At 39.2% G+C, this 27,152-nt stretch overlaps 2 protein-coding genes across 3 annotated transcripts in view; one reads left to right on the top strand and one right to left on the bottom strand.

Annotated features, from left to right (window-relative positions):
* The window catches only part of LOC132987982 (serine/threonine-protein kinase DCLK1-like), a 49,109-nt gene that overhangs the window by 5,759 nt on the left and 16,198 nt on the right, over positions 1-27,152 (bottom strand). The window contains exons 4-9 of one of the 2 annotated variants that reach the window (XM_061055029.1): positions 25,662-25,761; positions 20,313-20,420; positions 10,547-10,641; positions 2,742-2,835; positions 2,282-2,451; positions 1,397-1,516 (exon numbers count right to left, since the gene is read on the bottom strand). In XM_061055029.1, the coding sequence (XP_060911012.1) occupies positions 1,397-1,516; positions 2,282-2,451; positions 2,742-2,835; positions 10,547-10,641; positions 20,313-20,420; positions 25,662-25,761 (687 nt within the window). The remainder of the gene's footprint in view (positions 1-1,396; positions 1,517-2,281; positions 2,452-2,741; positions 2,836-10,546; positions 10,642-20,312; positions 20,421-25,661; positions 25,762-27,152) is intronic. The other variant, XM_061055030.1, reaches the window with a different exon arrangement.
* rfc3 (replication factor C (activator 1) 3) overlaps positions 22,337-27,152 on the top strand; it is a 238,275-nt gene continuing 233,459 nt past the window's right edge. The window contains exon 1 of the mRNA XM_061055044.1: positions 22,337-22,349. The gene's annotated coding sequence lies outside the window, so the exon portion shown is untranslated. The remainder of the gene's footprint in view (positions 22,350-27,152) is intronic.

The following is a 27,152-nucleotide window of genomic DNA, read 5'->3' on the forward strand; positions in this document are numbered from 1 at the left end:
ACTTGAAAAGCTAGCTTCCCAACATTGTTTATGTGGGATTGTTGGCAATGTTAGCATTCAACCAATTCCTACTAACATTACACATACTTTAAGTGGTGAACATTTATATTAGCAAACAATTTAACCCTTTCATTTTGCATAAATTAACATCAAAGCTGCCTTGAGTTATATGAAGTTCTTGTATGCTAACTTTAACTTTTATCTAACATAGCAAATGAGTTCTTGTTTACATCTTGATATATGGCTCCATGTCCCTCAGCATTTTTGTCAACCCGTTTTCTTTTAAGTTTCTAGTCAATCAGGAAGCGGTCAAATTAAAACAGTTAGCTGTATTGGCTATTATAAAACTATTTGCAATCTGGAACTGTTTACAGCATTTGGGCTTCTCACCCTGAGTCTGATGTTAGTGGAGAATTTGTTGTCATGTGAATTTGATGAATGAAGTATGCCTCAAATGTCAAATATTGGTATTCTAAGTACTTTCTAAACAGATTTCCCTGCCAATCATGACTCATTACAGTGGCACTTATGACATAAATGAGGGTAATGTGAACGGAAGTTGATCATGAAAAGAAGAGGGAGAAAATAGCAGGCTAATGTTGGAGAGTGGGGATAATGTAATCCTTGGCCACATATCACGTATCATACATAACATGAGTTACCTTGTGATGTCCGCTCATATTCATTAGACATTTTATGCAGTGTCTTTGTACTAACTCTACATACCAAAATAATTCAACGGTTTTGCTACTTTAAAATCTAGGAACTAAGGGCCAGGCATAAATCTGTATGCGATACTTTTGTTTGTTGTTATTGTGTCTATCATCGTACTCCTTGTCTCGCTCCTTTTACTCTTTCCCCCCCTTTTAAAGCCTCCATCTGTTCCTCTCCAGCTCTCAGTCCCTGTCACAGCGACTCTTTCCACCTCATTCATCCACAGCCTCTACTCGATCCTCCTACTTTGGACACACTCACACATTTCTTCCACAGATTGCCTCTCATCTATATTCTGTAGTACTCCACATCACAACGCGAACAGATGGATCACATTCCTGGCTCCTGAATTATGCACAAACGTTTCCTGACTTAGAGAGCCAGAGAGAATAAAGAATGTGAACACACGAGTGCTCGTGGCCACAGACCGATTCTCTCTGTCCCACACTGTGTGACTGGTTGGAATTCATCATTTGCTTCACCGGCTGAATGTTGCTGCTCTGTCTCTGTTGATGTTTCTGCATCACCCTCTCTGATTGGAGATAATAACCACCAAAATTGTTTTTTGGAAAATATCATCTCGGCATTATCCTAGTTTGGTCTAATATTCCAGCATGTTTAACTTGAGGAGATAATGCACAAACACAATAATTTGTAACCATGGATAAAAATGTCCACACACCTTGACCAGCTCCATCACCAGATAGAGCTCATTATAAGTATCCATCTCCTCAATGAGCAGGACAATATTTGGATGTTTGACTCTTCGAAGGATGGCTACCTCGTTCTGGATCATGTGCTCCTGGAATAAGAGTAGAAATTTATTTTTTAAAATGTATTCACATACAATTATAAAGAGAAAGTGACTTAACACCAGGCTAAAAACAAGTTTTGCTACTCTGTCTGGTTGATATTTGTAACCTTTTCCCATATTATTCATTGTGATGGGTGTGGTCAGTGTCCTTTCCTGTCAGGAGTTCATTTCTACATGACTGAATTAAGTCAGGAAGGTAATAAAAAAAATGTATTTCTTAGATGGTGTTAAATAAAAAAGTGTCACAGAAAAGGAGACATCAATAAAAAATGTAGGCTACATTTATTTTTAAATTTCATGCACATTTCAGGTACAACTCATTTTTTTTGCTTAAGTGTTGTATGCACTGCTGGACTGAGAACTGTTTATTTTCCCATCTTCAAAATAGAAAAAATCAGTGTTTTTTTCAGTCCAGGTATGTCAAAATTGTCTTGAAAATATTCCATGCAATTTGTGGACGCTTTGTACGTTTTGGTTTGATGCAAATCTGTGTTTTTTTTTGTTAGGGAGAAAAAAACTACATTTCTATAATTGAAAACACATTTCACAAAGCTTCAACAAAGATGTTTTCCCTTCTATTCTTGACATTTAAAAGGTCACCTGACATTCAAAGCTGTTTACAAAAAATGATTGTTCAGTTTTCAACAGTCCATCTTGTTTTTACATGAACAATTACAGCTGAACAACAGCACTGAGTTGGGAAGGTTGACGTTTGTCTTTTCCCTTGAGATCACAGTTTTTGTTTTTGTTTACCTTGCCTCTACATTTCCCCTTGTTGATGATCTTCAGAGCGTACTCCCGCCCTGTGGTGTGCTCTACGCATTCCCGGACGACTGCAAAGTTGCCATCGCCCAACATGCGTCCCACCTTGTAGCGGTCTGATATGTAAGACGGCACAGCTGGAACCTCATCCACAACCTCAGCTGCAGGGAAGAAGCACATGGTTTATAAACCCTCAGGGACTCAAGGAAGTAAATCTGTACACTTTTTTGACTTGAAAGGATTCATTTCAAATTGTAAAGAAAAAGATGTGAGAAAATACGGTAATAAGGACAGGAAGTACAAATCAGAAGAGGGACATGCAGACGAGACAAGAGACGGTAGACAGAGTGATTAATCAAGAAGGTCATGGACATGATTCAGACATGCATGTTATTCACAAGTACACCGCCTTTGCACACTGATACACAGATGGGACGCTCCTGTGACATACATTTCTTCTCACCTTCATTGACGACTCCATCCCCATCTTCCACTGAGCTGGAGACTTTAGTGGAAGACAAAGAGGAGGAAGAACCCTGGGACCCCTGCAAAGAGAGGAAAAACAAGTGAGACGTTTCTTAAAATCAGAGAAATTGTTTGACGTCAACTCCACACTAATCAAAGAAACAGTCCCCTCTGTGACAATCGTTCCTAAAACAAAAATTCATGTCCAAAGAAAGGCAAAAGTACATTTTGCCATTCCTCTTCTCCTCAGAACATCCTCAAGTCTGTCTTTGTGTTTGCACGTCTGTCTGCTGGATCCCTCCGCCCTGTTGTATGTGTACACTGAGCTCAAAGGGAGAGCCTGACAGATTTGCTTAAGGGGCTAAACTGAATATAACCCGCCTACTAATTCAGTAAAGCACCTGTGTGTGTGTCAACACTGAAAAGATGATTATATCCCAATAAGCTTCTTTTCCTTTAAAAGAAACCTTAAGTAATGCTTGTTCATGTAATTACACCTTCTCACCATCTTTAATAAAACAGAAAAACACAGGTTTCTGTGTACTAATGAAGTTGAACGAGCACTGCCTTTCATCTGCTTTGGTAAGTACGATAGGTCATTAAGGCAAAGAAGAGTGGCTGAGATATGGCGTCTGCATCTATCTGACGAAAAAAAACTCATTACGCCCTCCACCTCTTATACTTTCCTGTCTGGTTGTCATAGAAGCAAGCGAGGTGTGGGAAGCCAGGATCTAGTCCAGACTGTAAATGAGATTCTCCTAGTTCTGGGTTTTCTCCTCCCCTGCCCATCTTTCTCTTCTCCTCTCTTCCAGAACCTGTTTTGATTTAATATTCTAAATTTTGCAGGACATTTAGTCCCTCCATTTGTAACACGGTTTTCTGTCCTTTCTCACTTTCCTTGGAATCCTCTCAGTAAAAAAAAATATCTTTAGAGATATTTTAAAAAGCAGTTTTAGGGACTTCCAGCCCTTGAATAAATCCCACAGGTGCTGCTAATGGAGGTGAACTCCATCTTAATTTCACTCTAATAAACAGAGCCCCCCTGGTCGATGGGAATTATTAACAAGCGCAGTTTGAGCTATAAATGATCCGCACAACCCGTGTGACGCATGAGCCAATCTTTATTTGCACCTTGCCAGTAACGTAGCACCCAGAGAGAGCTGAGCATCAGCAGTTTGTCGGTGGATATTCCTTTGAGTGATTCTGTCTGGCCGATGATGATGATACCGTTTTTTTTTCTTTTATCCTTCATGTCAAGGCAGGTGTATTTTTTTTTTTTTTCTTATGCTCTCTCATGATGAATTCACAACACATCGTATGACTCACACAGCATACTCTCCTGGCTCCTTAGAATAGATGAGATCTTTAAAGTGATGCTCAATTAATGGATGTCTGCCACTGTTGTGATTACAATCATCAGGCTTTTGTAACCACACCATCTAATTCAAGCAGTACATTATCATTGTGTGTAAAAAATAAACAGGTAAAAACTGTTTATCCTATGTATAATTAAATCTGATTTTAAGTGTGTAGTTTTATAAAGTTTTCCATTTTTACATATATACACATACTGGGTACTGATCTCAGCCCTAATATGAAGAGCTATGTAAGTACAAGAAAGGATGCAGACCATATTTAACTAAGTAACAGTATGAAACTATGATAAAAGTTCCTAATTTAGGACCTTTCATTTTTGATGTTCAGTCAGCTGTGATATAGCCTACAGAGCTAACTGTCATGGTAGAGACAGAGAAAACCCATTCAACCCATGGTAATTACTCAGATGACTTAAAACTATTTACAGAGCTGGGCTGCCCTATATCTCTGCCAAAGTAGCTGTCAGCTCTTTTTTTTCCTCATTTCCACAGCTGAGACCAGGTGACTATAGCACTGAGTCAGCCTGAATTTGGTTTATGTAATGCTGTTTTCATCAGGCACTCATCCAAGAACAAGTATGCCCCCCCCCCCACCACTTAATAATTATATAGCCGATGACCCTCCTGTGCTTTATATCCAAAATTTCATCTCTCATTCGGTCTTCTGTTGTCTCATCCAGACTCCTTTATCAGCCCCCCTTGTGCCCTTATCGCCAGTCCAACCATGTCCTTTCCTCTCGCCTTCTCATTTTGGACTCCTATCTTTTCTCTCTTCCTGCCACCGAGGGAAACAAAATACTGTTGCTATGGAAACTGCTCACAGGGAGGAGAGATAAAGAGAGAGAGGCAGCTTATGAGACTTCCAGTGTGGAGACAGAAGCCTATATATGGCCACATCCTTCAACCTTTTATGAACATTGCTGTGTGTGAAAACTACGAGACAGATGGAGGGACAAACAGGGAGAGAGGAACTACGTTAAAAAAACATGTAGTTCAGGACAACCTGATATTGATCATTAGATTTGGCAGGATTAGGCATGTTCATTTCAAAACACAACATTCACTATTCCTACAGCTCTACATCTTTTAAAAATGTTGCTCCGGCTATGACTCACAAGACTACAAAGCACACTGACAAACCTTTTACATCACGGCGGCGGACACTTCCCCTTCAAACCGGCAAGGGCAGCACTCAGCGACTGAATACTGATCAGTGCATAAAATGTCAACCAAACAGGATGTCCATGATTTACCTCACAGCGGAGCATCATCTGCATAGAGGTAGACATGATTCGTTCTGTGGTTGAATTGGGAGTCTTTCATCATTAGAAATGCTCTAAAAAAAGGTCAAAGCTAGCTTTTTGAATACTATTATGACACACATCCTAAAGCCTTCTTACCCTCTGTCCCTCAGGCTGAGCCAAAGCTCTCCTCCAGCAGCATTTTCTTGTCACTTTTGCCGTCACACAGTATCTAACAAACGCAGGATTTATTGGTGTTTGCTGCTGTGGAAGCATCTAATAAGATTGGATGGAAACAGCGTATTTTGTTTAGTCCCAAGTCCCTCCTCTGCTTCTCATAAAGGATACTTGAGATAATATTTCTTGGCTCTTATTTTGGTGTCTAGACCGACAGGAAACATAATCTACTTGAGTCTCATCTGAAAGGATCAACCCTCTCAGGGGATTCAGGCATTCAGCTCTGCCAAGTTGGACATAGGGAAGTTTTCTAATCATGATCCTTAAGGGCAGCAATCTGCAGGAACCAAGGGAACCTGATTAAATGCTTCTGGGAAAATTAAAAAAAAAACAGGAGGGAGCCTTGTTTTGCCTCAACCAAGGGGGAAAAAAAATAGCAAGACAGAGGAGATGGAAGCACCTCTGGGATTATGTTTGTGTTGTAAACCTTGCTCTGCTCTGCTGAATACACATTTAAGCTTAACAAAGGGGAACGGTTGATAAATGTGTTTACAAAGACGGTTATTAGCATCATTAGCATCCTTCATCTACTGGATATATTTGTTTTGGTTGTGATAAACATGATGAACAAACAACACAAATAAGAAAAAAAGAGCACAAAATGGAAATTAAATGACAATGAGTTTAATGATGACATCAAGAAATGAATACATTAATCAACGAAAATGCAAAGAAAAACAAATGAGCCAAGAAGAGCTGGCGGACTCACATGACAAAATTACAATATGTAGATTAGGGCCCAGGTTAGGAAATATGGTGTACCTTTAAGCGAAGAACGCATATAACGTTGATCTCTACATATCATATATGCTTATTTCAATGCAAAAAATAGTACCCTTAAACCTTGTGCAAAAAGTGATGTTCCTGTGATTTTTGGATTCATTAAAGATATGTACATCTGAGAAGATTTCAACAATTTATGGGAATTCATAATATAATTGAAAAAAATAATTTAGCTTTAAAATAATTTTAGTTTTCTCATGAGAAGCAGCCAGTCTCTTTGATGACAAATAAATTAGACAAACTATGTAATGACATCAACACAACATGAAATAAGAAATACAACACAGCCAAAATGCAATTACAATCTTTAGTAACAACATTTATATGGATGAGAGGGGACAGTAATTAACAAGTCCACGGTAAAACATTCATTTTCAGTCTCTTTCACACACACTCACACACATAATTTAATTCTGAATCAACCGACACACAATATGGACAATAATATTGAGAGATGGAGCATGCAATTCAATGGATTAAGGAGATGGATGAGTCAGTGGTGAGGTGGATGACGGTGACACTACGGCTGACGATTAACATTTTGTTTCTCTCGTACACTCACACAAACTGCTACCTGATTGTATCACAGCTGTTGTATGGGCAACATAGACCGTCTGTTTGTCTCTGTTTGACTATCATCTGCTTATTGTTGTTTGTTTAACGATTTATTTCCCTGTCTGCTCTTTGTTTCCCATCTAATGGAGCAAACAAGCAGGGGAGAGCTTCATCTGTAAGTGTTGTATGTGTGGATATTGATGGAAACACAAAATCAGGGTGAGTCTGTGTCACTGCATGTGTCTGCAGGCTTCATTAAAAATATGAAATCGATAGAAATACAGGAAGCTGAGCTGCCCTCAGTGAGACAAGTGACCCTGAGAGAAGCACAAAGGGGAAGAGGATGATGAATGGCTTGATGAATGCATACCATTCTTTCATGCTTCTGTTGCCAATTCATAAAAATGGGTCACCCAATGTATAAAACACACAACATGTGCAAGCGTGCATCATACGGATTACATACTTCCTGTGCACAAATCGCTATTTCATGTCAAGTTTTTTTTTTTTCCCTGGAGCATACATGACTGTAAGAGATCTGCGTGCAGTTCCCATGAAGATGTTTGCACGTCTAAGTGCGCTTACAGCCATGTATGTGTGAACGGAAAAGGAAGAAAGCCACAGTGCAATGCAACGTCTGTATATGCAGCCTGGGGAAATAGGTTGCGGTTGTCTGTGCTGTGAGAGCAACCTACATCAGGCAGCAAAGTGCCTCTAAGTGTTTAAATGCAGGGTCCGGCGAGGTGAACTATTTAATGCAGCACTCGTCGTAGTAGGTCATAGAGGCTCTGTGGCTGCTAAGAAAATGGATTTATTGTAGCTTTAGTAACTGAAAGTAGAAGTCATTTATTTTTTCAGCCAGAGATGTTCTCTTAATAACCTGGATATTCAAATTACAATCCCTGGATAATTTATGAGTCATGCATTGGTTAAACTTAGTGATACATTTTAGGCGTCAGGCTGGAAAAAGTACTTTTTTTTTTGCCATTGTTAGCATAACAATAAAAGGATGTGTGTGTGTGCCCTCTTTATTTATGATTATTCATGCACATTTCCACAGAGGATGCATAAAAATTAGAAAAAATGTGCAAGCACAGTGTCAGAGACTTGGCGCCTACTTCTCAGAGAAGCTTAGAACTCATCTACAAGGGAAATGATGGAATATAATTTACTCCCTATGAAGTTAATACCCTTTCATATGGAGAAGAGAGAGAGAGAGAGAAAGAGAGAGAGAGACAGAGCGCGAGAGAGAGAGAGAGAAGGGGGTGGAGGAGCTAGCAAATGGTTTGGAGAAGGACTGAAAGAGAAATTAGAAACTGTCAGGGAGGAAAAAGGACAGGGGGAGAATGGCTTCCAGAGCAGATAGGACGAAGAGGAAGAGGAGGAGAGAATTACACCGTTATGTAGCTGAGAAGTGTGACGCTGCAGAGTGAGGAGGGGAGATAATGGACCGTAAAGGCCTCCTCACCCCCCCCGCCCCCCCCTCTCTCCCTTCCATCCAGCCATTGCAGACTTAGTACAGAGTATCAGCAAGTACAAAAACCATAACAATCTGTCGTTGAGGAATTAACACTGAACTTTGGAGCTGTGTTAAACTAGAAATTAACCACCGAGTCATTGAGGTCAGAACTGCAGATGAGAAAAGTGGATGGAATCAGAAAGAGAGAGAGTTTGGTGTAAAGTGGAGATGATGCTGACATCTATTTTCCCTTTTAGTCATAACATTTGGCTTCACCTATCCAGAACCCGACTTTTAAGGACAAAATGATTTGAAGAAAAGAGCAGAGCAGCAGAAACTGAGCACTGTTTTATGTCTACAATAACCACCCGGCATGTTCTCACTCAGACAGACGTAAGGGAGAAAAAGGGACTTCAGACATTGGTGCTCTTGCCAACCTCTCTCTCTTTCATCACTGAAATCTGTGCTGACCCACTTCAGGACTGTGGAAGCTCCAGTGCACCTTGTTCTCTTCTCAATAGCAGCAACCCAAATCTGATCATTTCCTGTTGCCCTTGCTGACCTTCATATCCCATCAATAATAACTTCATTGCTGATGGATTCAATAGCCTGAGGGACAGACTCTTCAACATCCATTTATTCTCCCTGGCACGTCAAATGTAGCACGAGATTGAAGCCTCTGAGACCAAGAGATGAATTCTTTATGCTTTTCTAATTTTAGCATTATACAGTCACTCATACATGCAGCCAGACACACTCAATTTTCAACAGGAAAGATTCGCAAACCTTTCTTTTTGTGTCTGATTATAATGTATTGACCCCGATGTTCTTGCCTTATCTTCCCTACAAAAAAAAAGTCTTAGCACCTGCACTGAAAATGACTAAATAATTACAAAATAAATCAAAGCTGCACTCCCTTTGTCTAGAAGGAAAGTGGAGCGTGTTTGAGTCAGTATTAACGACTCACGCATGTGGGCACCCATATCAAAGCACGGCAGATTCACATATGGTGTGTGTATGTGTTTGTATAGGCGTGTGTGTGTGTGTGTGTGTGTGTGTGTGTGTGTGTTTCACTAGGAAGAAGGAGGAACTAAATCAGCAGCAGGCTTAGAGCTCCAGCAAATTAAAAAGAGCTGCTCTGAGAAAACAGTGTCTGATTAGGATTGGGGCTGATATTAAAAGCTTACCATCATTACGTTGAGGAGTGGATTAACAAATACTTTGATCTTGAACGCACACACACACACACACACACACACACACACACACACACACACACACTGAACACTGTGAACTGTGAATGCTCTAATTTTTCCGTTTGAGTTGCATGCTCCTCTCTCTGTACAGGAGTATAACCAGGTATACTGTGAACATAGTGTGTTTGCATCTCAGATCCTCTTTTTTCAAATGTTAGCCAAAGAAAATAAATCATGATTCTTAATTTGGATGTTTTTTTCTTTATGAAGCTAGGAGAATATAAAATGAAACAAACCCTGACAGTTTCTGATTTACTAGTATAAAACGTGTGCGCTAAAGTGTTTTCATAAAAGGACATGTACAAAATGACACAACAAGATAAAAAATATTCCTAGATCGTCATGTGGGTCTTTTCCACAAAATGCAATGCTAAGCACTGCATGGTGGCTCAAAGGGGATGCTTAGCAACATTTGCAAAATAAAAACAGACTTAGTCTCATCTTTAGATTGTAATGTTTATGTTGCATAAATGACTGACTAAAGGATGTATAAAAGTCAGTAGTAGCATTAAGTGTGTTCTCCATCAAGACCAAAAAAAATGCATAAAAACAAGGAATTTCCCTTGAAATCTATTAACACTGGATAAGAATTGTAACATATATGGATCCTAATAGAGCCTGCCATTCATTGAATCCCAAAGCGGCACTGGTGTAGGTCAAAGATCAATACCCAGTCCCCTTTCTGAGACCCTAAAGATGTTGGGATGTTGTGGTTTCTTCATATTCTAGCGACTCTAAGATGTAGTTGGCCTATGCTCGGTGACAGCTTTGTCCTTTTCCTGAGAACATAGAAGGGATGTGTTAAAGATTTAGTGTCACTAAATGTTATGACTGCCCTGTTTTTGGTGTGCGTTTAACTGTGTATGTGTGTATTTTGGTCTTACCCGGCGTTGGCTGAGGCTGCCCGGGCTGGTCGGGGAAGGGCTGGGAGATTTTCCCGAATGAGGAGTGGAGAGCTGACTGGCCGGTGTCCCGTTCACTGAAAAGGCGGAGAAAATGAGAGCAGGTTGGATGAGACAGGCGAGACGAGACTGAGATAGAAATATTTTTGAAATAGATCATCCTATAAATGTGAATGCATGTTTTCTGGAACTGTTATATTTATGAGAGTCTAGCAGCCAGCCCACACTTCCGCCCTCAGCATCCATCCTTTCTCATGAATGAGGCAGAGGAGGAGGACAAGAGGAGGAGGTAGAGAGAGCGAGAGATAGGAAAAGAGCACTTCAGTCCACACTGCTCTTTTTTTTTTTTTTACTTCAGCAAAATCACAAATAATGTTGCTCTAAATCTGCGTGAAACAAGCCAGCCATAACGAGCCTTAAAAATAAAATGTGCAGGGAATAATTACAGCATGTTCAAGGCTTCAAGTGCATGGCTAGAAGTCAAGGTACACCACCAGGCTGTCCTCATTTTCAACCAGCTCTTCTGTTCTTTGCACTTGTGACCTCCTCCTCGGTCTACTTTTCCAGCTGCAGCACAGAAACCCAGCGGCATCACCTCATTAGACAACAACATGATATTAATCAACGCTGCACCGCATCCGGAGTGTGGTCAAGCAAAAGCCAGATTTGTTAAAAGCCTAACAGCGACAAAAACCTTCAGGACATAACATGAGCGTGTTTGCCATCTTAACCCAAAAAAAGGGTTAATGTCTTTGAGCAGTAAGACACCTCAAGTCAACTCAAGCTAGCAATAACTGACATGTCTTTGAATGTGCAGTAATTGGGAGGAACCAAAACATTGCTAATTCATGAACAAAGACGGGGTCAAAATGAAGGGATATGACAGTTTAGGGGAATGAGGGAGGGTCTTTGTTCAATATAAACTCATAGAAAGGTGAGAGGCATTTCAAGTAACTAAAATATAAGGCTTCTTTTTGAGAAAATGTGTCAGAATCTTGTTTTTTTCTGGTAGTGTTATTATTTGTATGTCCTATCAAGAAGCACTGAGCTTTATGGTTCGCACTTTTGCCCAAAGCAAATTTCTCAAAAATTTGTCAAAAAAAATGCCACAATTCCATTGTCCATTGAAGAAATATAGATTGATAAGATCTAAGGCAGAAAAAAAAGAACATGATTATAATCTGCAATTTCCATATTTCTCTTTGTTTTCTTGTCTATAGCTAAATATGTGCATGTCTTACGAATATCAGCCAATTCTCATTCTCTTTTTAAAAGCATTGATGCATGTAAACAATATTTCCTTTGCAGGCTCCACCTTACATAATAACATTTTTAGACAACATCACTCTTATCGCATCAGTGAAGTGAAACCTGAGGGAGAAAAGTGCTTCAACCTTCATTGTATAATGTTGGTTCCCCTGCTGAGATCAAAGAACTTTCTAAATTATTCAGGACCAACGAATATAAAGCCAACAGAAGACGGAAATAACAAGTGCTGCCGCCTCAATACACGAGTACAACATTTTCTCAAAGTCCTTGACACATCTTGATAATAAGAAACTAGCTCTTCTTTACTAGAACACTTTTCCTGGACATGTTCATTGATGAATTCTGCATCAACGCTACGCACAAAGACAGACCCTCCTCCCGGTTACACAACCACAAGCTTCAACATGTAAAAGACGTCTTTCATTGACTTTGTGCTATAAAACACAGCATCGCAACATCACCTCTAATCAGAAACATAGCCAATCAGTAATACTATATCGATATTATCCGAGTACAACTGAAAGTTTATGCGGTCATCGACAATGACAGTGTCGATAATAATAAAAAGAAAGTCGAGTTTAATGTGGTTCCAGCTTCCTACCTTCCTCTTCCAGCATGATGAAAAAACACAGTGATAATCCACAGCGGCGTAAAGAGAGGAAGAACAGCACCTGTGCACGCGCTCTGCCCGGCTCTGATAGTAAACTGTGGTGAATGGAGAGACGAAGCAAAGCTGTACTACACGGAGAGGAGGCGGAGACGATGCTTGCGCAAACTCTGACGCGCACCGGGTAGAGAGAGAGAGAGAGAGAGAGAGAGAGAGAGAGAGAGAGAGAGAGAGAGCGAGAGAGAGAGAGAGAGAGAGAGACTGTAACATATTACATCTAGTCTAGAATTAACCTTTAATGCTGATATTTGGGATGTCAAACATGGCCTATATTGTTTCTTGTCTAGACATCCTTAAGAAGCAATGCAGTTTTTTTTTATAACAGAAATGTCTGTTTTTCATGATTTCTTTTATTCCTCCAGTTAAGTTATTGCTGAATTGTTTTCAATAATTGTTATAATAATAATAAAATGGTTTTGATAATGACTATATTTAAGATGTTTTGGATGCCGATTAGAAATCTAAAGAACAGCTGTTGACGTAGTTGTTAATGACGATATAATAACTTAAATATATAAAAAAAATGAAAACAAACACTGCCTGTCAGCGCCTGCATCAGATCGGACTCAAAGCTGTTTGTTTGCATTTACTGACACCGTTTCCTTCTCTCTGGATCCTTGTGCTTGTATTCGATCCGTCACTTTGTTGAAATTCAACAATTCTACAACTATTATTATCAGACGCTTTTATCCAAACAGAAACACAACATTTAAGACCCAGGTAATCAAGACATGTTCCTCAATTCTGCCTATCAAAGGCAAATGAAGAATAGGCTTATTAGTTGGCTGATGTAAAAGATCTGTGGGTGCCATAATAGTTTATCTTGGCTCACAAAGTTTGACAAAATATAATTGCAGGCCTCCAGCGCCACTGGATTGAAACTACTTCACAGCAACAATGAACAAAATCCAACCTACAGGTTTCTAACTGACCAACCAGAAATGTTCATTGACACACTCAATCACCAATTCAAAGCACGCCTATAAAGTATTACCCCCAAGCGGTGTCTTTTGTTTTACTTTTATAGTTTTCCCATGAGTTAATGTAGACTATTGGTCCATGCAGTGAAATTGAAATGGGTTCCTTCAAAGGTCTCCAGTTCCTGGAGAAAGTTCCTGAAGTGAATTCTCAGGTAATGTGAAACATTCATAACAAATATTGCTTGAGGAAAAACCAGGAATCCATAAAGGACCAAGATACCAATTTGAACAGAACACAAACAATGTTCTGTTTCAGCTTGTTTCACACCTAATGTGGAAAGCACTGTGGTTTAAGGAAGCTGTGTTAGCAGTGAATATGTAAAAACACCTCATTTGTCCAACTGTCTCCAGCTGTGATGGATGATGCACAGGCTACATATTGTGATAAGATATAAAGACCAACAAAATCACAGCTTTAGTAATTCTGTAATAAATCTAGATGTGAAGCCATACTTCGTCGTAACATGCACTAATTGTAATGTTATTTACTTTGGTTAATCTTTGAATGTTAGAAGAAAAGAAAGTTTAAAAAATGTCAACGCCATTGCCAAGTAAGAAGACAGCAGGAGGGTCCATCCTGTCCATCCTTCCTAGTTTTGCAGCCACTTGGTGAGAAGCCAAAATACTGGAAAACGTAAATGCTGTCCTAATGGAAGTAATGGTCCCATCCAGCAATTTTCCGAGATATTTCAGTCGAGATCAAAGTGGTGGACCGACCAACAGACCAACATTGATATCCCTAGATATCCAATCTAGGCCATTTAATACTGAAATAATAAAACAATGTACAAACACTGCCAACACGATTATTTTTATGTGGGAGGGCAACACTTTAGCTGTGAACAAAATTATAAACTAACACTAAGGAATATGGGTCAGTAGACTTACATTGTCAGCTGACAACATTTTGAATCATCTTGGGAATGCAAAAACAGAGTTGTCATTTCCTCACCATCTTGGGGAACACCTAGCAAAAAGCCTTAATGGATCAATGTTTCTAAATCAATGGCCGCTCACACTCACACTCTCCTTTGTTCATCTTGCCTAATTCTTTTCTTCTTTCTTTCTTTTATTTACATTATTAACCCCTAAGACTCTGTTCTTGTGAGACACACTATACACACACATCAGCCCCTCACATTGGCCCAAAAGCAAAAACAGGACCTATAGACATGCATATATGGAGAGATCAGAGTGAGTGGGCTGTGCAGGGACTGGTGCCCTGAGCTATTGGGGTTCGGTGCCCTGCTTAAGGACACTTCGGCAGTGTTCCGGAAGTGAACTGGCACCTCTCCAGTAACCAGTCCTAATCCCATAATAGCGCCATAATGGCATTTAAAGCCTCTTGTTCCCAACCCAAGACCCTACAGACTGAGATACTGTCTATTCTCGTGTAACACCATTATCTCAATGATTCCACCGTACACAAATTCTACTGCATATTCATGAATCATGTTTTACAAGAAAGACAAAAAAAATACACATTATAACATAGTATACATGTTTGCATGATCAAGAAAGGCTTTCTTAAAGGCTCCCTGGAAATTTCAGCACACAAAATCTGGATGCTATAAAACTATGCACCATGATACATGCGATTACACTTCAAGTACTAACACAATGCTGTTTCATGCAGACAAGCCGCCACAAGGCATCTAATTATCTTTCCTTTAGTGCAAATATCAACACTGCCTTGTCCATGACTTTGTTTTTCTTCCAGGCTCTGCTATTTGGTTTGGTTATTCGTTCCGCTCCCTGTGCTTATCCACTTTTAGAGAAAGCACATTTGTACCCTTCAAGGAGCAGGAAAAGTGTTGAAGGCTGCAGACAAGAGTGTCACAGCCAGCAGCTCATCCTCTGCAGACACACTGGATTTAAAGCCTCTCCCTCTCGCACACAGTTGATCATGAATGAGAGAGAAAGGTGACGCCCTGACGTGTCAGAAGTGATTCTCGCTCACACCATCTGCAGCTCTCTTGTTAATTTTAGCTGACGTGAGGCATGAGAGGAGAGCAGGGACACAGATGGCCAGACAGGCAGAAAAACGATGTATGAGTGCAAATTGTTTTCTCACATTATTTTCGGCGTGTGTGTGTGTGTGTGTGTGTGTGTGTGTGTGTGTGTGTGTGTATAGGCACTCAGCTGAGGTTCTGAGATCATCACAGAGTGAAGCACCAGCGATGACAATGTCACCCTGACACGCAATAACCTACCCACACAAACATAAAGTTGGGAGCTCTAAAATGTCTTTGTACATGGCTACAATTCTTTGATACCTTGAAATTGCAAGGTGACTGAAATCGTAACTGAAAGAGTTTGTGTATTCCTGCATGGTTTGTCAGGATCATGCTTATATAACAACCAATGATTAATTGACTTCATTAGACTGAGACCTTCAGTGCAATGATCAGTCTGATAAACTCTTTCTTGTTACCTTGCTTATGAATTAATCCAGCATATTTCTCAGAGGGCTTGTGTTCTGGACAAGAGCTGCTTATCTAGTCTGAAAAAGCAATATTAAAGATTAAACATTTATAAAGTTTCAGTGTCCGTCATCTGACCTTTGCTGAAATTAATGCACAATTTGAAGTCCATATGACTTCCAGGGGCTTGACCATATATAGTAGTATGTAAGGTATAACACATAATGTGTGCAGATGTACTCCAACACAAGGCAACACATTAATGACTAAAGTTGCTTGTTCCATAGACACAAACCTTTCATCTAATGATGACTATAGTGCATTTAAAATGTCATTATTTTGAGATGGTATAATTTAAATATTTGAAGGTAAAAATATTTAAATACAGTTTTGCAACATGTCTCTTTAGAGTAACAAAAGCAGAGGTTGATTGATGATGACGTCCAACACATTTACGATTAGAAACAACAAATATGATCATTCTGTAAAACGCCATTCCCTATTGGGGGGACCCATAACAAGAAACAAGTGGAACTAATAATATTGTGTTAGAGTGACAGTTAACCCACCAAACCTATTACATTTGGAAAAAAACTGTGGATATATATTCAGTCAATTGAACACATACGCTAAGAAACATAAATGATGTAGTGTACTTGACCTATATTTAAGTGTGTTACATAAGTTACACAAGGGGCACCAATACTCACCCCCATCAATAAACCTGGAACTTCGACCATGGTGGACTTTTTTCACTCTGGATACTACGTCACCTGACCTCCTTCTTCCCTTCCGTCATATTTTCTATAACACTAGAGGTTGTTGCCTGACATTGACAATATAGGCAAATATGGATCATATTCATTGACTGCACAAACCATATCTACCATACAGCTATTTTTCAAGGAGGACAGAGCATCAGAGTATTAATTAACCTGTGTTATAAATCTAATTTTGAATTCACAAAGCAAAGTCTTGTATGGCTTTTGAAAAATGATGAATGCATAACAAGCAAATTATTGTTTTTCAAACGGTTATTAAAGTCTACTGTCAGTTAAATATGTAACTGTGCAGTTCAGCAGACATCGACTCCATCTATTTCAGCCACACACTGGAACAACTCTTCTTAAAACAACCAGCTAGACCAGCAATGATTTAGGTACGTCAAACTGATTTTTCCCCACACTTAAACAAAATAATAATCGAATGGAGAGATCTATTTTTTTCCAAAATTATATAATTTTGATTAGCAGCGTAAACGCAGCCACACTATACTTTGTATAAATGTTTTACATGATAAAATTTAAAAAACCTTCAACATATTTTATAAGGGACTGCAAAAGTTATATTTAGATGTTTATATGTCATTTTCTGTCTGTCTTTCTCACCAGTCTGTTTGATGTCCATCACATCCTCTCCCCAGTGGTGTGGCATACACACACAGGACAATAGGTGGTGTGTGACAGCACATGTGTTTCTCTCTCTCGCTCTCTCTCTCTCTCTCGCTCTCTCTTTTTCTCTCACACACACGCACGCAGACACACACGCAATCTCTGGCATAATTCACGCTTTACATCTTCTCTGTAGAGTCCCTCAGTCCAGATTATTTGATCTGATAAAAATCTTTTATTAATGCCTGTGGTTGACTGAAAGGATAATAAATATGAGACTTCAAGGCCACTTTCAGAACACCTGAAGACCTGAAGCAAGGTTTCAGTCTACTGGCTTCATTTATTGATACCCTTTACAACAATAATGGCATTGCAGCTGGTTTATAAATATAAATAAAAAGACTATTAATTTTATTGCTAATGTCTCCTATTAAAAGGATTTTGATTGCCGTGGTGGGTGTAGACAGTTATATCATTTTGAATAATGAATCATCTTCCATATAAAAACATTTTTATATTAACGGGCAATATTGTAATTATATCAATATAGCCAATTAAGTCACACTGCATTGTTATACCTGGAGATTAGATTGGTGAGCGATCAATAAAGGTGCATATCTTTCTTTCGTTTGAATATATTTATTTGTTGTCAGTCTAATGAAATGTGAAATGTTCATGTGACAACACTGAGATTACAGATGCCTCACATAAGTAAAGTGTTCCTGTGCAATAGAATCTGCTTTCTTAGCACAGCATGTTTGTGTTATATCTTATTTGGAAAGATAAAAACACAATTTTTGCAATTCTGAAAAGTGAAAAACTAATTCATTCAAAGAAATATGAATCATTTTCCATAAATCCTGATACTATTTGACTGACTTATTATTTTAACACTAGTTTGATTTGATACTGCTTCCACTTCACAGCACTCCAGGTTACCCATAATAATCTATAACACTTCTATGTCAGCACAGAAACCCTTCTCCTTCCTTCATTATATTATACGAATTTGGGGATATTTTGTTTATCTGATTTCTATCTTCAGTGTTGAGACTTTACCCTGCAGGGACTTCATGTGAACACGTGGAATAACAACAAAAGGCACATAACACAGTGTCAGCAGTTGTTGACTGATATCAGAATTTTGTTGTTGTCCTCAGAGGAACAGGGCATAATGTGCTTTTATAGTAAAAACAAAAACAACTCCTAGGATAATATTGATGGTGAACATTAGCAAACAAAACGATGTCAGTCAGGTTCAATCAACAGATGGATGCATTGATTGTCCATTTTCACCATGCATGTCGCTCCACTCTAAACTCTCCTCTGGTACAAACTGATGATGTTGCAGGGAATAAACACAGCGCAGTAAACAACAACATTCCCAGAACATTTGATGATTTAAGCAGCGGAAGCAGCACCGGAGGGGAAACATTTCTCAGAAGTGAGAACAGTCTGCACTCTCTGACTCAGGGTTCCAGCGAGGGCCGAGCATCAGTCAGCTCGACTGCAGGCCATAAAACAGGAAGCCAATGCCATATATGGGTGTCACAGGCTATTGTGTCTGTATCTACATCCTCCTACTGTGCTATGTTTCCATGGCAACCAAGACAAGTCAGTCTTATTTTCCCCTATCTGTCTCAGTGTCTTGCTTTTCCTCTTTCTCTCTCTCTCTCTCTCTCTCTCTCTCACAGACACACACACACACACACTATACAGCTTCATACCAGACAGAGATCTGATAGCATATGACTCACTCTTATAACCTTTTTTTGAAGTTTGCAAGACAACAGCATCCAGAACTTTCTCTGTTCAGCCAAGTTATCCTCCCCACATCCCTTCCCAGCTCTTCTCTACCCTCTGCCTCTCCCTTTCCTCCCCTGCTGCATGATGTTATCTGTTGTTGTTTTTTTACTCTGCACTGTTACATGCTAAAAAAAAAAAAATATATATATATATATATATATATATATATCATCCAAAAACGGACAAATTTGTAGCTGTGCATGTTTTTTTGCTCAAGATCAGGTGAAACATCTCCTGGGGAGTTTCTGTATGTTGCATCATCCAACAGAGCATTCCCCAACAAAACAGATCTGTATGCCCTGAAATGCCCAAATTATAAGAGTAAGAATACAATTTGCATAAATACATTTGTTTTGCACACAGTCTAAGCTCAAGCTGTGCAATCAGATAAAAAAAATGACCTGATATTTGTTAAAGCTGCAGACTAATCACAGAGTCATCAGCAGCTTTGAACCAGACTGAGAAGGTGTGCAACACCAAAACAGACTCACATAAACACATACAATCAGGGCTTCAGTGGAAGCAGTATTTGGTTGTTAGAACTTAAACCCTTTTTTATATTTGATCACATTGTTTTGCTTTTCTGTTGCCAAGTAAGTGTTTCTTTGTTTTGTCTCAGTCAGAAAAGCATCATTATCAGACACAAACAATGCAGCAGGTACCAGTGCAAGCTCTCCCCCATTTCTATTGCATTTCATTAGTATGTCAGGTGAAGAACGGCTGGTGGGGAGCTGCAGGATTGAGTCACCAACCGTCTTCTTATTCCCCTCTCCTCTCCTCTCCTCTTCACTCCCTCTTTCATTTTTTTCACCTCTTCATTCTGTTTGCCTTTTTTATCAACTCCCGTATGAAATCATTCTCATTTGAATTCATATTCTGCGTGCTGCAAGACACACATATACACACACACACACAGACACACACACACATAGTAAACACTGCCAGACACTCTGCAGAGCGCTGATTTCATGCAGTGTGTATTCATACTGTTTTCATTTGCTGCGACACTGATTAAGTAATGAGCTAGAAAGCACTAAGCAATCACACAAGGACGCATGAAGATGCAAACAACTTCCCAACTTTCTCCTATACATCTAAGAAACAGTTTTCATGAAGAAATGATTCTGAGTCAGATGTCTTAAAGTGAAAGGTTACCAACTTCAATTGTATTGAGGTAGTAAAATAAGATAAAAGTTATTGCACATGTCTTACCAGATGCAGGGGACTTGCTGCGTTGTGATTGGATAATGGCCCTGGGAGAACTTCGGGTTAGGGAGCCAGACATCTTCCCGTAGTTTACAGACCTCACCACGCGGCACTCTACAAGCACAGAGATAATGTAGACATCAGTTTTAGAAGGACAAAAAGCTTCTTTATTTTATTCATTGAATTATTCACTAAATAGCCTCCAAAACTTGAAAGTGATATCAAGTACCCCTCTAATACCAACAGGGTTAAAAAAAATACAGGCAGCTGGTGGAATGACACTGATTGCTGACACTTAACTAGCTTAAACAACACCTCACTCTCTGCTAGAACCAGGGTGTTGTTTTTTATTCTCACACGATAATTTACCTGGAACCAGTTCATATTTTACGAGGGGCTTCTTTGTCAGGGCACCAGATCAATTGACTGGCACACTTACAGATACAACATTTAAGGCAGGAATACCAGTACTGGTTTCGATACTAAAACTGGTATCAAAATCAATACAGGTATTGATGTTAAAGACGGAACTGATACTGATACTGATACTGGTGCCAATAATGAAACTGGTACCAATGCTGTTACTGGTATTAGTACTGATTCTGGTATCGATAAAAGAACAGGGACATCTGCTGGAACACAAAATGATGCACTGAAGGACAAAATAGTGCATGTGACACCATGACATGACAATGTATTTTGTAACACACGCATGCTAAAAAGGAAAACATTTGAAATACATAATTTACTAACAAGTATATTTATAGTTTATTGCATGTCTAACCAACTTTCTTTTAATAATTGGATTGATTTTGTCCTTAAGTCTTGCAGGAAACAACCACAACACGTATGCTCCACACAGCTGTAATTGTTTTTTTTACATTCAGGTCGCCTGCAAAAATAAGTTCTGACCTTCACCGGGCGCGTTTCCAAATGCAATTATTGAAGTGTTTCTGGAGTGACAGCTATGACTCACAAAGGTCTGGTATTTCACACACAGGCAGTCCTAGTAAATGAGCCATGTGATGACACACACACGCACACACACACACACACACACACACACACACACACACACGCACACGCACACGCACACGCACACACACACACACAGTAAGACAAACACTCCCTGTTTTCGTTGCCAAAACTTCGCTCCTCTCCTGTTCATTAGCCCAACCCCATTATTGCTCATTACCATTTTAGACCAGCAGGAAGAGGAAATTATACCCAGTCTTCGACGTGTGGGTGCTTTTGCCTGCAAGTGTGTGTGTGTGTGTGTGTGTGTGAGTGAGAAAGAGGGCATGTGTGTGTTCTTTGCTTGTGTGGCAGACATTGCGGCCCAATGATTAATGTACAATGTGGAGTGTTAACATGATGACAGTTTGCCATAGGGAGAGCGAGGCGATAATTATAGTGATGCTGAGAGGAGGAGGTAAAGTTGTCTTGAGCTCAGACTGTCTTCTGTCACGCTGTCTGTTTCGTTTGTCGCTCTGCTCTCCCGTCTGTCTGTCTCTGCCTTTTGCCCTCTGTCTTCTGCAGCGTCTCTCGGGTCATGAAGAGGTGTCAAACTGTGCTCTCTGTCTTTGTGTTCGTATTCATGACTTAATGTGGGAACACAAATCTGTTCAGATCTAATTTCTGGGCAAATTCAAGTCCATAGAATGTTAAGCATTTAACTTAGGGATAACATTAACTGTATAATATGTAACATTCACGCATTCAATTTAAAAAGAAACTAGACCAGTTTGTAAGTATTACTGCATTTTAAACTATTTCAAAACTGGTGGAATATCTAACTACATTTGAGGTAATGGTACGTTTCAATTGTTTGCCTGTCTTCTGGGGAAACATCAAATGATATTTCTGAGAGTGAGGAAGGAAGCTGTGAACTGTTTACATTTGCTAAAACCATTCCTATAGCTATTTCATTTGAGTGAAATGATGAAAGTTTAGCATTGCATTGACTGTTCTACTTCTGTCTGTGATGTCAAATGGATTTGCTCTTGCAATATTAGCAGTTAAAGGGGACACTACACTACACTGAAGGACAAGATGAAACAATGTCTTTTCTTATCGTTTTGATTGAGAGACCCAAGCAGCGGAAATTACATACTGAGCGTCTAACACAAAGCATTTAGTGAAGGTTAGTGTTAAGGGTCGGGGTAGACAAAGAAAGATTAAGCAATGAGAGATAAATGTGCAGACAAGCCAAAGATGATTTTTATTCAACGACTGAAGCATAAAATGTGTGTAGCATTTAACATATGTGCAGAGGCAGCGTTCTGTCTTCGTGCTCCATATATCTGGAATAAACTCACAGAAATTAAAGGTCCTCTGAGACTCTTTGTTCTTTTTAGTCAAGGCTGACAATTTTCCAGTTAGCAGCTGCCTTTTACCAGATTATATAAATTAACCTATTTTAATAACTATTTCAGTGATATATAACACTGCACTGTACTTTTTCTATTTCCTAAGTATTTTATTATGTTTAACCTTCTATTTAGCCTTTTTCTTTTTTTTATTTACTTTTAGCTTTATAACAGCTAGTTTTTTCTATCTTTAGCTCTCTCTTATAATGAGTTTCTTTTTCCACTTGTCATGATGCTTTGGAAGTCTTGTGCGAAGAACTTTAATTGCCTTGTTGCTGAAATGTGCTGTATTAATGAAGTTTGCCTTGCCTATCTGGATGGAATTCTAACTAATTGTGTGTGTGTGTATGTGTGTGTGTGTGTGTGTGTGTGTGTGTGTGTGTGTGTGTGTGTGTGTGTGTGTGTGTGTGTGTGTGTGTGTATACGTTTGAAAATGCTTATTCCACCCAAACTACATGCAGTTAAATTAAATTAGGATCATGAAAAACTTCTGACGGAGACAATCATCAGTAAGGAATGAAAATGCAGACACCTTGGAAACGTGGTCTTTACACGCCTTGTGGGGGACTTGATGTGTGAGGTTGTTTTGGGGTCTTTAGGTTACTAGTCAGAAAATGGCTAATGAGAGCAGCTAGACATTATCTTATGCATATGAAAGGAGAGTGTGACAGAAGAGTAGAGGAGACAAAAGAAGTGAAGGGGGTTTAGAAACCCAGGTGAGATAGATATTATTTAATGGGGGGGGGAAATGGGGGGGGGGGGACAAATAAATTGAATAAACCCCTGAACAAAAGCCAGTGCACACTCATTCATGTAGGAGGCAGGAAGGGAGATGAGAGCATGAGAATGCAAATGAGCAAAAAACGGCAGAAGCGTTTCAGACAGAGAAGCCAGACGGGTGAAGTGAGGACATGATGTATCCTCAGCAGCCCCACAGTGGAGAGACAGGCTGAGAAAAGGGAGATGGGACAATCGTACAATGGGTTAGACGATGGCTTAAATGCAGCAGACGTTTTTTTATTCCAAGAGGAGAAGAGGAGTGGCAGGAGACAATGCAGCGTAATGAACTGAACAGCCCACACAGTCCTCTGCCACCTGAACTGGAGAGATGTGTCATACAGGCAGAAGACAAGGGGTACTGTGAAAGTGAAAAGGCATGATGTAATCAGGGAGAAGCATACTGTAGACTGTAGAGGAAGACAGAACACAGCAAAGAAAAATGATTGATTTTTGACAAATCAACTCAGAGAGAATGGAAGACAATACATTTTATTCTAAACATTTTTATGTATGCATTCACTGTCAAAAAACAACAATATGTGCCAGAGTTAGAACAGGGATGGGATTGGCAAAGGACTAAAAGCAGGAAATAACCCAATCACACACACACACACACACACACACACACACACACACACAAAAGGGTAATACAATGTATGTTTAAATTGCATACTGTGCCTACAAGTACTGTTTATTTTTTTATTTTTTTAACTGCTTTGTCCATGAAAGGTTACATTTTCCATGTACTGTAATGGTTTGACCCATCAGGTAAGGGGGGGTTGATGGACATCCTCCAGGAAATGTTTAGTACCAAGCATTTTTTTTCTTGCATTTTGATCCATTTTTATGCGCTTTGTTTTGCCTCGTCTGCAGCATTTTATCATCATGATCTAGTCTTGAGTCCTCTTTTGTGTCTTTTATTAAAATCGGTCACATTGTCACACAATGGTCAATGCATGTATCTAAATACATAAACAAATAAGTGGGCTTTCATAGTTCCTATCTTTCTGCACTATTTTAGTCCTGCAGACGTAGCATATGTAGTTTTGTATGACATTAGTGGATTTACTTTAGTTTTGAAAAGACGCAAATTTAAGCAAAATCCTGAATATGAGCAATTTTATGTCAATTTAATTTAGAGATTTAACCTTGTTTTTATTCAACTGGAATCTTTATTTTATTTAATAAAAAGGGTCGAGATTACATTTTAATGTCCGAAACAGAGGGGTCCTGTAGCCATGGTAACTAACTTGCACCTGTCTGAACTGAAGTGGAGAGAGAGAGAGAGCTCTGCTGGGCTGGTTAGATCCCTCCAAGTAGCACTCATGGAAATTAATGGCACCGTCCTGAGTATATGGTTAAATAGAACACTGTCTTTTTTTTTTTTTTTTTTTTTAAGAGCAGCTCCTAATGTAGAGTTGCCCAAAAAAACACAACTCACATTATATAAAGTTTCACTGTCGATTCCATTATCACAACTGTCACAGACCTGAAATAAACTATATTTATACCTTAGAATAACAAATAATACTTATATTTAATTTAGTATTATAAAGTATTATTGCTTTTATTATCAGCATTTAATATAAGCATATTTACTAACATTATTGTTATTAATATTATTATTATTACTGCCATTAGTATTATTATTAGAATTAGAAAATCTAAGACAGTTCAGAATAACATCAGCAGCAAGGAGCTTTACTAAACGATCAAAGTTTTGAGTTTCACATGAGAGGTGGTATTCTAATCAGTGCATTAGAAGAGATTTAACAACAGATCTGTCTCTGATCACAAGAGCATTTCTATGTATGTCACTTACAGGCAGCTCTACAGATTAGACTGATGTCTGAGAAAGTTTTTCTGTAGTAATCACTGTTGGCACACTGGTATGACAAACTTGAACTGTTTGTGTACTTGCTTAGTACAACAAAATGAAAAGCAGTATTTAATTAGGCCCTAATATCAGAGTCACTGAAACATCAGAATAAAGTCTGACACTTCCTATTTCATATCATTGCATTAATAAAAAATATTTCTCAATAAAATGAACGCACAGAAAAGAGCTTCCAAATGATCAGAAAAAAATAGCTTGGGCCAGAAATGAAAGAAAGGGAAGGAAAAGAACAACTAAAGAAGAGATCAGTGAACAGTATAATACCAAATGCCAGCAAGGAAATGTCAGGGAAAGAGATATTGGCCTCACCACTTTCATCCAACATCAAGTCATCCTGGTAGCGAAATTTCTCTGGTCCGCACGCCACAAAAATGTCCTCATCGCCAAAGAAGTCATGCAGACATGAAACCTGGAAGCAAAGAGAAGAGTTCAATCATTACTTCTTTTATATCTTAGATGATTAAAGACAATAGAGAACAATTCCTCCTTTGCAGCTATGCAAAATAATCTAACAGACGGCAGCTTCCAAGAGCAATGACAGCTTCAAACTGATAGGGAACTTCAACAGTTTGTTATGATAAGGAAAATGTAACTACAGACATTTTCCAACGGCTTTGCAGATTTTAAAATAAAGAGTCTCTAGTCAGGCGTCTGGTTCCCTTGCGTCTGGGTCTCTGATACTTAAGCACAGGAAAGGGGTAGCCGTTAAAAATGATTAAGGTGAAAAGGCACACGTATGAAGGATCTGGAGACCGAAAAAAGACCTTCGGGGTGTCTGATTGTGCGTACTCGTTTTTTGTTTGCATGCTCATTTGGGTCCATGAAAATATGTGCGCATGCCTGCCATATCCCTGAGCTTCAGCACTTTGTTTCCCTGCACTTAATAAGTCCTTCACTACCTATTATGAGACCTTGCTGACTCATAGATTTGCTGATGCTATGCAGCACATGCACTGGACATCAAGAGGAGAATGTGTGTGTGTGGGGTCGGGGGGGGGGGGGGGGGGGGGGAACTAACATCTTATGGATGGTAATGAGTAACTAACCAAAGTGAGAAACAAAGACAACAGAGGGAGGTGGAATTCATGAGCAACGAGGTGATTAAGAGAGAGATGTTTTAACATTTTTGGCATGAGGCTCTAGAGATTCAAAACTATTTTTTGTCTTCATTAGCAAGCCTAATTAAAACATTCTTCACGAAACTGAAGTCCCAGCATGTTCATTTTGTCTGCACGAGACACGTTGTTTGTTTCCTTTCAATCTGTGAATTTATGCTTTATTGTGACAACCAAGCGAAGAAAAGCGAAATGCTGTTCATTATTTTCTATTTGATCTAGTCGACAGCTCATTCCATATCTGATCCAAACTCTGCGTGATTTACTCAGGCAACTTTAATTACACCCCACAGGCCAACAATCACATTTCAATCCCAAGCCATCAATATTCTAAATTATATTTCATGATAGGCACGGCTAGAGTCACAAAGGGAGTTTTTGAGGGGAAGACAAAAGTTCATTCATCTGCTATGACAAATCTCCTACCAAAAATCCTATTAGGAGCTATTAAAATTTAGGCAGCATGCACGTCTGGCACCGCCTGGAGATAACACATAAATACAAAGTTCCCCTTATTGCATTTTCATAGCAATTAACATCCAAGAAACCATTTAGATTCCTATTAGCCAATAAACATGCCCCAAAAGAAAGTAACAGCGTTATCAACAGATAACCTACAAACAGCATAGGGGCCATTCCTTCTTTAAGTGTGTCTATGTATGAGCCTCTGTGTGTGAGTAGGGAT

Source organism: Labrus mixtus, chromosome 14 (genome assembly GCF_963584025.1).
Source record: "Labrus mixtus chromosome 14, fLabMix1.1, whole genome shotgun sequence".
Taxonomy (NCBI): Eukaryota; Metazoa; Chordata; class Actinopteri; order Labriformes; family Labridae; genus Labrus; species Labrus mixtus.